General features: G+C 39.1%; 1 protein-coding gene across 2 annotated transcripts in view; it reads left to right on the forward strand.

Annotated features, from left to right (window-relative positions):
• Positions 1-14,631, forward strand: part of LOC101540874 (E3 SUMO-protein ligase RanBP2) — a 76,127-nt gene that overhangs the window by 41,851 nt on the left and 19,645 nt on the right. The window contains exons 16-20 of one of the 2 annotated variants that reach the window (XM_055138054.1): positions 830-1,009; positions 1,117-1,200; positions 4,577-4,712; positions 6,071-6,165; positions 7,047-11,775. In XM_055138054.1, coding sequence (XP_054994029.1) covers positions 830-1,009; positions 1,117-1,200; positions 4,577-4,712; positions 6,071-6,165; positions 7,047-11,775 — 5,224 coding nt within the window. Of the gene's footprint in view, positions 1-829; positions 1,010-1,116; positions 1,201-4,576; positions 4,713-6,070; positions 6,166-7,046; positions 11,776-12,507; positions 12,581-14,631 lie in introns of those variants that run through there. The other variant, XM_055138112.1, reaches the window with a different exon arrangement.

A 14,631-nucleotide genomic window follows, 5' to 3' on the forward strand; every position in this document is an offset into this window, starting at 1 on the left:
TTGTCTCGGTCATACAATGATCAAACACCCATCCCTTCACCAGTGCACGTTTTCCACCACCAAGAATCCCAGTATGCCCTCCATCCCACCCCTCCCCCCTGCCTATGTGGCAGATGATTTCCACTTGACTCCCTCTCCACTTTGATCACATTCAATATTTCAACAAAAGACCACCATTATTATTTGGAATTTTCCCCAACAATCAGACATGCTGAAAAGGTATCAATAGATAATTTGTTTTCTGTTGCTGATTATGAAGAGCATATTATGTCACATGGCCGCTAAGTGGCCACACAATTTTGGATTTCTGGTATTCTGATATTTTAGTAATAAGTCTGGAGCGATTTCTGTCAAAAGCCTCCGGGTTCCGAGATTGGTTTGTGTGCCTCTGGGATCATGGCTGTTTAGGAGTTAGCAGCTGTTCGTGGGTGGCAACTTGGGGCCTCGTTGGGGTGGGGAGAGGGGCCTGTTCCACCCCCGATCCTGTGAGGCCCCGAGTGTCCTGTCACTGCAGTCTCATACCTGGCTGTCCAATAGGCTCTGAAAAGGTGGTGGCTACCGTGCTTCTGGGAAGAAAAGGCAGAATGGACAAACACCTTTCCCTACCTGGGGTGGCAAGGCGCCGTAGTTTAATGCTCAGTCCAGATGCATTTCTGCTGGAAGCCTCTGCGTTCCGAGATTGGTCTATGTGCCTCTGGGATCATGGCCATTCAGGAGCCAGGAGCTGTTCGTGAGCAGCAACTTGGGTCCTCGTTGGGGTGGGGAGAGGCTTATTCCTTTATTAATAGAGAAAAATATGAAGCCCCTTGATTATGTCTTTTGATTTTAGTTGCCTGTTCCCCTGGAGTCTGTAAAGGAAATGCTTAATTCAGTCATGCAGGAACTGGAAGATTATAGTGAAGGTGGACCTCTGTGTAAAAATGGTTCTTTGCGAAATGCAGATTCAGAAATAAAACATTCTACGCCATCTCCCACTAAATATTCTCTGTCACCAAGCAAAAGTTACAAGGTAAATAGAGGAAGGAATTTACTTATACTATTTTTCATTATACTATTGCAGAATATTTTAATACAAAGTTCTTTTAATACTCTTGTTATTCTTTTCTTTTTCTTAAGTATTCTCCCAAAACGCCACCTCGATGGGCAGAAGATCAAAATTCTTTACTTAAAATGATCTGTCAACAGGTAGAGGCCATTAAGGTAAATCAGTTAATTTCTCTAATTTGGTCTTAGTTACCAAGGTTTACTTCTTTGGTTACTCTTCTTCTTTTTTTTTTGAGTTACATCTGGTGATGCACAGGGGTTACTCCTGGCTCTGCACCCAGGAATTACTCCTGGCAGTGCTCAGGGGACCATATGGGATGCTGGGATCCGAATCCGGGTCAGCCACATGCAAAGCAAACGCCCTACCCACTGTGCTATCGCTCCAGCCCCTGGTTACTCTTCTTTCTAAAACTATTTATGTTGTTCCTTTTCCAGGCTGCTGGAGAATTGTACCATTATTTAATTCCTGCATCTTGGCACTTAACATATTTTATTTTCAGAGTTAATTTTGGTGGGTGGAGCGTGGGGAAGGGTAGGCTGCTGGTGCTGAGGGGTTATTCCTGGCTTTGTGATCAGGAATAACTCCTGGTAAGGCTTGGGGAACCATTTGTGGTACCTGGGATTAAGCCCGGGTTGGTCATGTGGAAGATAAGCACCCTATTTGCTCTACTCTCAATTCAGTCCAACTTTTTAAAAAAATTATGTAAGTTATCTTACATATAGTCATATACAGTGAGTTGTTTCAAGGTCATTAGGCAGTGTTAGCCCTCAAACTTCCAAAGTTGCATCAAGAAAATTTTGATTGCATGTATGATTATTATAGTACTATCACAGCAAAATGAGAGACAGATTGCTATTGAAATTGAGCAGACTTGAGTTTGCAGAGACTTTGGTCCTGACTTTATATAATTGTTACTGTTGATATTACATATAGTTTTTACTGTATAGGTCTTAACAGTTGTATTCACTGGAAGTGTAGTGAGTAGTAGTCGTCAACATGTCTGAAGAAGTTGGAATTAATAATTAACATTTACAAGATTGATCTAGTGACAGTAACTTTCACAAGACCACTCTCTTTGGAGATGATAACTTTCACAGTGATCTTGGACCATGCAATATTTTGTGGCCCAAACATCTAGCAGTGCTCAGAGCTTAAACCCAGGTAGGATGCCAGGGATTAAACCCAGGTAGGCTATATGCAAAACAGGTGCCCTAGTCTGTACTGTCGCTCCTGTCCTCAGGACCGGGCACATTTGATTTTTCTGGCTTTTCATATAAATTGAAAATTACGGAATGTAATGCTTTCTAGTTGCTCTGAGAAATTATGAATTTAAGTTATAAATTTTAATTACTTGGCTTGTCAAAACTGTGGTCAGAAAGATTCTAATGGTCATTGTTCTGCTAGTTTGTTAGTTTTTGGATGTGTAAAATGACCTAGGCATAATGGGGAAAATTTATTTGGCTTAAGAATTTGAGATATGCATGGCAGGGAGGGTGTTTGCCTTAAACGCAGCCGACCCGGGTTCAATACCCAGCATCCATATGGTCCCCCAAGCACTGACAGGACTAATTCCTAAATGTAGGGCCAGGAATAATCCCTGAGCATTGTGGGGTGTGACCCAAAATAGCAAAAAAAAAAAAAAAAACGAAGAATTTGAGATGTGTTTGGACATCAGTAGGTATGGCTTTTGGGGAAGTGTTTGTTGAAAATACTGTCTTGGATCCATAAGTGATTATACACTTGAGCCCAAGTAGAGATATTAGATACTGTTTTCAAAAGTGGACTGTTTGATGCCCTTTGTTTCTTTAGAAAAAGAGTGTTTTGATAGTTACCTGTTTGGTGAATTCTAGGTTCTTAGATGTTTATAAAATGACTGAAGTCTCAATTGCTACATAGTTGGCCAGTTAGTTTGGGCAGCAGTGCAGTGTTACTACAAAAATATTTTTGGACAGTGGGTAGGGCTTTGCACCAGCTGACCCAGGTTTGATTCCCAGTGTCCCATATGGTCCCCTGAGCACCGCCAGAGGTAATTCCTGAGTGCAGAGCCAGGAGTAATCCCTGTGCATCACCAAGTGTGACCCAAAAAGCAAAAAAAAAAAAAATATTTTTGGTGTAAGATGTTAGGATTTTTTTCTTTTTGGACACAGAGTGGGTGTCTGTGGTGGGGGAGACTAGTGATTCTCACTTCAATGCAAGGGCTGGAAGATGCTCTTCTGATGAGGCCCTGCATTGCTGGGGTTTCTGTCCTGCCCTGGTGGTGCTGAACCTTCATCTGGCTACCCCAGTGATGCTGGGGAACTGTGCATTGTCAGATGGATGCCCGGTTGGGTGCATGCTAGACACGAGACTTTGCCACCGTACCCATCTCCCGGCTCCTGCTTTGAATTAGAACTGTGCCATTTTCTGTGTCTTCCCCCTCCCCCCCAAACACACATTTTATGATGTTTGTAATTATTGCTTATTATAAAGAATATGGGAAGAATTTTTTTAAAAAAGTGTAAAGAATTTAGATTTTTATGTTTTACTTGAGTATAGTGTTTGAGTGACAGTCAAGTATCAAAAATAGATGCACAGATATTCCCTATCATGACATCTTCTTGGGGTCCTTCCCCATACATATGTACATAGATGTGTTAAATTTTATAAATACTGTTTTTCTTTTCAGGTACATCATTTGAGCATTCATTACCTTGAGAGATTAGTAATATTTTGTTAAATTTGTGTTACTTATGTTTTATAAATGTGAAAAAGTGAAAAGCTAGTAGTAGTAATACTAGCTTTGGAAGGGTAGGTAGATTAAATTCATATAAACTAAAGAGCAAAGTAGTATGGAAAAATATTTAGAATAATTTTGCTGAGAACCATGAATGTTAGAGAAATGTTAGAGAAAGACATTTAACCTATAAATTGTTTTTGTTGTGTTTTTTTTTTTTTTTGGGAAGACAGAGGCTCTACACGTGGCAGTCCCCAAGGCTTACTTTATACTCTATACTCAAGGCTCTACTCAAGGATCACTTCTGATAGAACTTGGGGGCTCATAGAGGTTGCTAGGGATTGAATCTGCAGGGCAAAATGCTCTCTGATAACCCCTGCACAGGGAAGTGTCTTGAATATAGTAGAACTTTAAGAAAGGTCAGTTTAGAGATGTGTGCATAGAAATTGAGATGAAACATTTAGGTACACAGTTTAGATGAGAGGCAACCAATCAGGAGTGAATTAGTTAGGTTATCGTACCATGGACTGAAAGAATCAGAACAAATAGGTTTTAACATAACAGTCATGTTCTTAGATTGGCACCTGACATTTGGATCTTATTGGAGTATTGGAGTTTTTTTGGAGAATAGGTGGAGGCAGACTGGGGACTTGAACTCAGATTCTCAAATAAACAAATACTTTACTTCTGGACTACATGTCTAGCTCCTCGGAGATATTCTAAGACTTTATCAGGTGTTTAAATTTTAAAGTTTTTGCTTGCTGTAGCAGTTTTCCAGCATAGTATTATTGTTTGAAATCGATTCCTTCTCCCAACAGAAAGAAATGCAGGAGTTGAAACTAAATAGCAGTAACTCAGGGTCCCCTCATCGTTGGTCTACAGAAAATTATGGACCAGATTCAATGCCTGATGGATATCAAGGATCACAGAATTTTCATGGGGCTCCACTAACAGGTGAATTTGACCATTGAATTATTCTTGACGTTAATAAAATCACAGTATTTTCCCTTTTTAAAATAGATAACTTGTGAAGTCATTTTGCCTACATTTGTTTATATACATATTTGTCATGTCTTCATGTTATTTAAATTTTATTTACTATTATTGGACTTTATAGCTTCAAACAGAAATGGCAATCTTTATCAGATCCTGTGGTTAGAAAGACAAAAAATCTTAAACACATGTCAGAAGATTTAGTGAGGTGACACTATTCCTATTTTAAAAAAAACATTTTATAAAAACAATTCATCTGTTATGTATGGAGATGACTAAACTTTCAGTGAATTATTTTGATGATACACCAAGAGTTATAAGTTGTAACTGGAAATACTGCTTACTGCTTACTTTGAAATGCCATAATATACACAATGAAGAACTTTGGAGCTCAAGCACATTGGGTTTATTAGTTGAGGTCTGTAATCTCTGAGCCACTTGTCTTGAAATGTGATAGTAATGATAATACTTTCCTCATTTTATTATTGTGAACATTTGTGTATGTGTGGGTGTGTTTTAGGAGTTTCACTTACAGTATTAACTTAAAATGAGGCAAACCACTGTATAGCACCAATCAAAATAGCACCTTCTACTTGGTTAAATTTTAGATTTTAAGATTTTGTCACATTTCCATCAACTTGTTTATGCACTATGTGAGTTTTCTTTCTAAAATATTACCAAAATAGCCATCTTAACCAGGCATTTCCAGTTTTTCCAACTAAAGGAACTTCTTAGGAATTTTAGCTTTTCTAGTAACTGTAGAGAAGATAAAGAGACTTGCTGACCTGTCTTTTCTATATTTTTTAGCACTTTTCAAACAAAACCAATTGTTAAGCACCGTTGGATCAGAGTTCCCATTTCTTTTACTTTTTGATAAAACTGAGAAAACATTAAGTAGATGCTTGTTAATAGTTGATGTACAGAAATTTAAAAAATCTAGTTATCTTTTACAAAATTTCTTTTTCGTATTTATAGTTCTTGCTTGGATAGTCTTAACTGTAGTACAGACTTTAACAGAATTTTCCCTCCCTCCCTCCCTCCCTCCCTCCCTCCCTCCCTCCCTCCCTTCCTTCCTTCCTTCCTTCCTTCCTTCCTTCCTTCCTTCCTTCCTTCCTTCCTTCCTTCCTTCCTTCCTTGCTTCCTTCCTTCCCTTCCTCTCTTTCTTTCTCTTTCTCTTTCTTTCTCTTTCTCTTTCTCTTTCTCTTTCTCTTTCTCTTTCTCTTTCTCTTTCTCTTTCTCTTTCTCTTTCTCTTTCTCCCTCCCTCCCTCCCTCCCTCCCCTCCTTCCTTCCCGTCTCTTTGTCTCCCTTTCTTTTTCAGTTGCAACTACGGGCCCTTCAGTATATTATAGTCAGTCACCAGCATATAATTCCCAGTATCTTCTCAGACCAGCAGCTAATGTTACTCCCACAAAGGTAACAAGGGAATAATTTATACATTTGTAAATTTCCTTTTTTATTGTTTGGCATTCTTTGAAGGCAATTATAGAAGTAGTTAAGCATTAAAACGTTTGTGTTCCACAAAATTATATTTAAATTTTCTCTCTGAGATATACTTGTAAAGTTTCACAGTCATCTTTTATGTTTAAATAGTGTGAACGTTTAGACTATTTTTTTTTTTAAATATATTTTCACTCCTATCTCATTTTTTAATTTATTTTTTTATTATTTATTTATTTATTTGCTTTTTGGGTCACACCCGGCGATGCTCAGGGGTTACTCCTGGCTCTGCACTCAGGAATCACCCCAGGCGGTGCTCGGGGGACCATATGGGATGCTGAGAATCGAACCCGGGTCGGCTGCGTGCAAGGCAAACGCCCTACCCGCTGTGCTATCGCTCCAGCCCCCGTTTAGACTATTTTTAATCAAAAGTAATTTTTCTATTTTATACCAGCAATCATTCTATTTTGATAGAAAAGGACTAGAATGCCATTGCTGAATCACTAAGGGATACTATCTTTGTATTAATGTCTTTTTTTTTGGCTTTTTGAGTCACTTTCAGCATTGCACAGGGGTTATTCCTGGCCTGTGCATTCAGGAATTACTCCTGGCAGTGCTCGGGAGACCATATGGGATGCTGGGAATCGAACCTGGGTTGGCTGCGTGCAAGGCAAACGCCCTACCCACTGTGCTATCGATCCAGCCCCTTAATGTCTCTCTTAATGATGTGCCACATACCTTAACGATCTCGCCACTATTTAATACTTACTTTTTCAGGTTAGTACGGATTAGTGTAAGAACTATTTGTAGTTTGAAAAAGCCTACAAAATCTTTCAACTTTTATTTCTTCATTTTAGGGTCCTCCAGTTTATGGCATGAATAGGCTTCCACCTCAGCAGCATATTTATGCATATTCACAACAGATGAACACACCGCCAGTACAAAGTTCATCTGCTTGTATGTTCTCTCAAGAAATGTATGGGCCTCCACTGCGTTTTGAGTCTCCTGCAACTGGAATTCTATCACCCAGGGGTGATGATTACTTTAATTACAATGTTCAGCAGCCAAGCACAAATCCACCTTTGCCAGAGCCAGGTTATTTCACAAAACCTCCACTTGCATCTCATGCTTCAAGATCTGCAGAATCTAAGGTTATGGAATTTGGAAAGACTAATTTTGTTCAGTCTGTGCCAGGTGACGGGATAAGACCGTCTTTGACAGCACCTGCCCATGCAACACAGCCAATTCCTTTTAAATTTAACTCAAATTTTAAATCAAATGATGGTGACTTCACATTTTCCTCACCACAAGTTGTGACTCAACCCTCTTCTACGGGTTACAGTAATAGCGAAAGCCTTTTAGGTCTCCTGACTTCAGATAAACCATTGCAAGGAGATGGCTTCAGTGGCTCTAAGGCTGGATATACCACTGGGCCTCGAAATACTTTCAACTTTGGAAGCAAAAGTATGGCTGAAATTTCATTTTCTGAAAACATGGGTTCAAATCAGCAGAAGAACTCTGGTTTTAGTCGAAGTAATGATGATGTGTTTACTTTCCATGACCCAGGGAAGTCAGTATTTGGAACACCTTCAGAACTGGCCAACAAGAGTCATGAAACAGATGGGGGAAGTGCCCACGGTGATGATGATGATGATGGCCCTCACTTTGAGCCCGTGGTCCCACTTCCTGATAAGATTGAAGTAAAAACTGGTGAGGAAGATGAAGAAGAATTCTTCTGCAATCGTGCAAAATTGTTTCGTTTTGATGTAGAATCTAAAGAATGGAAGGAACGTGGTATTGGCAATGTGAAGATACTGAGGCATAAAACATCTGGTAAAATTCGCCTTCTTATGAGACGGGAACAAGTATTGAAAATTTGTGCGAATCATTACATCAGTCCAGATATGAGACTTACTCCAAATGCTGGATCAGACAGATCTTTTGTGTGGCATGCCCTTGATTATGCTGATGAATTGCCCAAACCAGAACAACTTGCTATTAGATTCAAAACTCCCGAGGAAGCAACACTTTTTAAGTGCAAGTTTGAAGAGGCTCAGTGCATTTTAAAAGCTACAGGAGCAAATGCATCCACAACGAAAAATCAGGCTTTAAGAATTGTAAAAGAAATTACAAGTCATGATAGTAAGGATATCTGCAGATCTGATTCAGGAAACATGAATTTTGAATTTCAGTTTACAAAGAAAGAAGGATCTTGGTGGCATTGTAACAGCTGCTCATTAAAGAATGCTGCGACTGCTAAGAAATGTGTATCATGTCAAAATGTAAACCCAAGCAATAAAGAACTCCTTGGCTCATCATTAGTTGAAAATGTTTCCACTGTTAAAATGGGCCCAGAAAGCACTCCAGAGAGATTTGCTTTGATGTCTCCAAAGAAAGAAGGTCACTGGGATTGTGAGAATACCAAATCTAACAAAAGTGGATCTTCATTTGTTCAGCAAGCTTCCTTTAAATTTGGCCAGGGAGATCTTCCTAAGTCTATTAATAGTGATTTCAAATCTGCTTTTTCTATAAAGGAAGGACAGTGGGATTGCAGTGAATGCTTGGTACGAAATGAAGGAACCTCTACAAAATGTGTTGCCTGTCAGAATGAAAGAAAACAGAATTCACGTTCTGCTTCTATTTCAGCACCCACTTTTAAGTTTGGTACTTCAGAGGTCAATAAAACTCACAAGACTGGATTTGAAGACATGTTTGCTAAGAAGGAAGGACAATGGGATTGCAGTGAATGCTTTGTACGAAATGAATCAACTGCTACAAAATGTGTTGCTTGTCAGGCTCCAGGTCTATCCAGTGCATCTACTTCTACTGTTCCAACACCTGCTTTATTTAAATTTAGTACTTCAGAGACAAGTAAGGCCACAAAGAGTGGATTTGAAGGACTCTTCAGTAAGAAGGAAGGACAGTGGGATTGCAGCATCTGTTTGTTAAGAAATGAAGCAAGTGCTTCCAGATGTGTTGCTTGTGAGAATCCAAGTAAACAGAGTCCACCTACTTCTGCTGATGTAACACCTGCCTCTTCAGATGTAGTCAAAATTTCAAAGAATGGATTTGAAGGGATATTCACCAAGAAGGAAGGGCAGTGGAACTGTAATGATTGCTTTGTACAGAATGAGAGTTCTTCCTTAAAATGTGTCGCTTGTGATGCTTCTAAGCCAACTCAAAAACCAGCCACGGAAACTCCTTCAGCTTTCACGTTGGGCTCAAAAATGAAGTTAAATGATTCTTCTGGAAGTCAGTTAGGAACAGGATTTAAAACTAACTTTTCTGAAAAATCTTTTAAATTTGGTAATACAGGACAAGGATTTAAATTTGGGCTTGCGGATCAAGAAAATATACCTTCTTTTACGTTTCAGGGTTCTACAGATTCTAAGTCAGTAAAAGAAGGCTTTAGTTTTTCTATCCCGGCATCTGCTGATGGACTTAAATTTGGCATTCAGGAACTGGGAAATCAAGAGAAGAAGAGTGAAAAAGCTCTTGAAAATGACCCTGGTTTTCATGCTCAGGATGTTAGTGGTCAGAAGAACTGCAGTGGTGTATTTTTTAGTCAATCTGGTAGCTCTTTCACCTTTGCAGATCTTGCAAAATCAACTTCAGGTGAAGGATTTCAGTTTGGCAAAAAAGACCCTAATTTTAAGGGATTTTCTGGGGCTGGAGAAAAACTGTTCTCCTCACAAAGTGGTAAAATGATGGATAAATCTGATACTTCTGCTGATCTTGAGAAAGATGATGATACCTATAAGACTGAAGATAGTGATGATATCCATTTTGAACCAGTGGTTCAAATGCCTGAAAAAGTAGAACTTGTTACAGGAGAAGAAGACGAAAAAGTTCTTTATTCACAGCGGGTGAAATTATTTAGGTTTGATGCTGAGATAAGCCAGTGGAAAGAACGAGGTTTAGGGAATTTAAAAATTCTCAAAAATGAAGTGAATGGCAAACTAAGAATGTTGATGCGAAGAGAACAAGTACTGAAAGTCTGTGCTAATCATTGGATAACAACTACGATGAACTTGAAGCCTCTCTCTGGATCAGATAGAGCATGGATGTGGTTAGCTAGTGATTTTTCTGATGGTGATGCTAAACTAGAGCAACTGGCAGCCAAATTTAAAACACCAGAGCTAGCTGAAGAATTTAAGCAGAAATTTGAGGAATGCCAGCGACTTCTGTTAGATATACCGCTTCAAACTCCTCATAAACTTGTGGATACTGGCAGAGCTGCTAAGTTAATACAGAGAGCTGAAGAAATGAAGAGTGGTCTGAAAGACTTCAAAACATTTTTGACAAATGATCAAACAAAAGTCACTGATGAGGAGAATAAGAGTACAGGTGCAGGTGCTGCTAGTGCTTTAGATACACCCACCAAATCAAATCCTGAAAACACAGGACCTACATTAGAATGGGATAACTATGATTTAAGAGAAGATGCTTTAGATGACAGTGTAAGTAGTAGCTCAATACATGCTTCTCCATTGGCAAGTAGCCCTGTGAGAAAAAATCTATTCCGCTTTGGTGAGTCCACAACAGGATTTAACTTCAGTTTTAAGTCCGCTCTGAGTCCATCTAAGTCTCCTGCCAAATTAAATCAGAGTGGAACCTCAGTTGGTACTGATGAAGAATCAGATATTACTCAAGAAGAAGAGAGAGATGGACAGTATTTTGAGCCCGTTGTGCCACTACCTGATCTAGTTGAAGTGTCCAGTGGTGAGGAAAATGAACAAGTTGTTTTTAGTCACAGAGCAAAACTCTATAGATATGATAAAGATGTCGGTCAATGGAAAGAAAGGGGCATTGGGGATATTAAAATTTTACAGAATTATGATAATAAGCAAGTTCGCATAGTGATGAGAAGGGACCAAGTACTAAAACTTTGTGCCAATCACAGAATAACTCCAGACATGACTTTGCAAAATATGAAAGGGACAGAAAGAGTGTGGGTATGGACTGCTTGTGATTTTGCAGATGGAGAAAGAAAAATAGAACATTTAGCTGTTCGTTTTAAACTGCAGGATGTTGCAGACTCATTTAAGAAGATATTTGACGAAGCAAAACTAGCCCAAGAGAAAGATTCTTTGATCACACCTCATGTGTCTCGTTTGGTTACTCCCAGAGAGTCACCATGTGGCAAAATTGCTGTTGCTGTATTAGAAGAAACCACAAGAGAAAGGACAGACTTGATTCAGAGTGATGAGACAGCAGATGTAACCCCAGACGTTGAAGTCTCTAGCACATCTGAAACAAAAGCAGTGGTTTCTCCTCCAAAATTTGTATTTGGTTCAGAATCTGTTAAGAGCATTTTTAGTAGTGAAAAATCAAAACCATTTGCATTTGGTAACAGTTCAGCTACTGGATCTTTGTTTGGATTTAGTTTTAATGCACCTTTGAAAAGTGACAGTATTGAAACGTGTTCAGTCCAGAGTGGACCTGAAAGAAACTTGGTACTGAATGATCATGAGAAATCAGAAAACTCAGATGGCCGAGTATCTTCAGAGGTCAAAGGAAAGAATTTCTTTGCTTTTCCAAAAGAAGAGACCTTAACAAACTATCCATGTAATGTACAAGAAAAAGGTAAGCACTTAGTCTTTAGATAAAACCAAATATTTCTTTTTCGTTGACAGGTGTGTCCCACCTGTTTGTGCTCAGGGTTACTCTTCTCATCCCCAAGGCTCTGCTTCTGGCAGTGGTTTGGGGACCCTCTGGTGCCCGAGCTTGAAGCTGGGTCAGCTTTGTGAAGGATGAGCATCTTACCTGCTGTGTTATCTCGACAGCCTTTTTTCTTCTAATGTTCATATTTGATTAAAATGTTTCATAGGATAGAAATGTCTTTGTTGGGTCATTTAACATGGTGTTTTCTGAAATGCGCAAAAAATACTTGCCTAGATTTTTTTCCTTCTCTATTCAGTTTATCTATGCGTGTTGGAACAGCAACACGTTTTTAAGTTATTTTAGAGATTTCAATTACTGAAAAATATCTACATCATACTAAAGGTAGAAGACAAGTCCTGGTACAGTACTGCAGATAATGAATACTATACTTGAATCATGAACATTGAGTTTTTTCTTTAAAATCTTCAATTGATTGTTGTTTCTCAAACATGGCACCAGGATGTTCATTTTTTATTCAGAGTGGCCTTAATGATTAAAATGTGTTTTGTTACAAACAGAACAAAGAATGAAGCCATTGGTAATGAGGACAGCTAAATTTCTATAAATTCAGGGTCTTTGACTTTTTATATTTTAAAATCATATGTTAATTCTCAGAATGTTCAAGAACCAAATGCTCTTTATTTTCTAGGATTTAATTTTATCCTTTTTAAATCTAATCCAATGGCTTTTTGGACCAGCACCCCTTCCTCACAACTTGAGAACAAAGGTATAGAACTAGCAATGTCAGATGAGATGACATACTTTTTTTTTTAAGTTCTTACAAAAGAACTGTGACTGTATGAAATTAACTACTTAATATTACAGTGTGCATGTTAAAGAATGCCAGTGTAAACAATCATATCTTTAGACTGGTGATAAGATACTCTTTAATGCTAATTTTTTTTAACATACTTGGGTGTTATATTTTTTTCCACCATTGTACTTTGTTTTGAGGTAAACACAGGATATGTACTTTGGTTGTGTTGTATCTCATTACTCTCATTTTCTGCTTAGTGAATACCTGTATTTAACATGTAGCTACTAATGTTTGTCAGTATCTGAACATGTGATGACTATAGCTAAAAACCTTATGAAATTTTGTGACCCTTTTGGACTATTTCTTTGGAGATAGCTTAGAAAAGCACCTTTTTTTTTTTTTTTTCCTCTTTTTGGGTTACACCTGGCGATGCACAGGGTTTACTCCGGGCTCTGGACTCAGGAATTACTCCTGGCAGTGCTCAGGGAACCATATGGGATGCTGGAATTAGAACCCAGGTTGGCTGTGTGCAAGGCAAATACCCTACCTGTTATGCTATCACTCCAGCCCAAAAAATACTATATTTTTAACTGTACTGTTTGGTGGGGCAATTTTTGATAACTTGTGGTAGGACCCAGGGTCTCATTTTACCTGGTATCCTAATTCAGGGGATGGTTCATGGTGGTGCTCTGGGGACCAAGTGGTCCGTGCATAGCAAGCACTTATGCACTTATCTCCCTACTGTTTCTTGCCCCAGCTTTTAGGCATGACCCATCAGTGCTCAGGCTATTCCTGGCTCAGTGCTTGGGGGGACCATGAGGTGCTGCAAATAGAACTGGGGCTGGCTGCAAGGCAACATATTAACCCCTGTACTATCTTTGGTGCATTATACCCCATTTTAATGGCCACCATTATATATCTGATATGTCATCTATGGAATACAAGTCATCTTTGAAGTAAGTGTTGGTATGAGATTGAAGTAATAGGAAGTGAGATTTCTTGAAAGCTTTCAAGAGAGCAGGATACATTAACCTTTTATTCTTACAGATGCAGTCTTTAAGGGATAAGTTGAAAAGTGTGGACTTTTCTGCAAAGGGTATATATTTGCAGACAGATTGCTTGGGCATTAAGAATCTGGTGTAGATGTAAATTTACTGGTATATACTTAAGGATAAAAGTCTTATTTCAAATTTGAAATTTTTACGGTCCAAAATATTTTCGAGATGAAGATTTTAGATAGAGGTAGCTGAGACCTACACACTAAGGCATGCCAGCAAACTCAATCTTGTCTTTATTAAGTAAGTGCTTAACAGCAGAATTGGAATCTGTATCTTTTGTTGTTTTTGCTGTCTGTGTAAAACACAAAAATAAAAAGAAAGGTCGCGCTCAGGCGGCGAGGCAGGCGAAGGAAGGAAGAAGGCCAAACTGGTTACTCGATCGGTTTATTTCATGTCCATCTCCATTCTCCTCTGATTCTCCTCCTGCTTCTTTCTCCCCCATCCTACTTCATTCTCTCTCTCTCTGCCTCTCTCCCGGCTCTCGGTCTCTCTCTTGATCTGTGGATCTGACTCCCATGGATCTGGCCCCCAACCCACTCTTACAGCCTAGTTAAATCTCCACAGCATGAGGGGGTTGGGGCATACACATAGGTGTGGTCAGCAATAGGATAAGGTTCTTTTCCCTCAGGGGATGCTTCTCCTAGGACTTAATTCTCTTTCAGCAGGAGGATCCACCCAAGGGCAGAGTCCCATGAATGTGTTTCTCTTCTCATCAGCCAGCAAACATACAAGAATTCATAATATTAATTATTTTGTATGGACACAATAAGAGATGCATTAAAGCTTATAGAATTGCTCTCCTGGGGCCATCTCAATCTCAGACTACAGTGCTCAGGCCAGATCAGTCTTTCCTATCCCTGGCAGGGTCCCAGTCTCATAATTACTATTGGATCATGACAGCATTTGTCTATGATCAAGCTCTTAACTTATAGTTAAGAATTAGGCACTTTGGCCAGGCCCATC

Source organism: Sorex araneus, chromosome 1, assembly GCF_027595985.1.
Source record: "Sorex araneus isolate mSorAra2 chromosome 1, mSorAra2.pri, whole genome shotgun sequence".
Classification (NCBI taxonomy): Eukaryota; Metazoa; Chordata; class Mammalia; order Eulipotyphla; family Soricidae; genus Sorex; species Sorex araneus.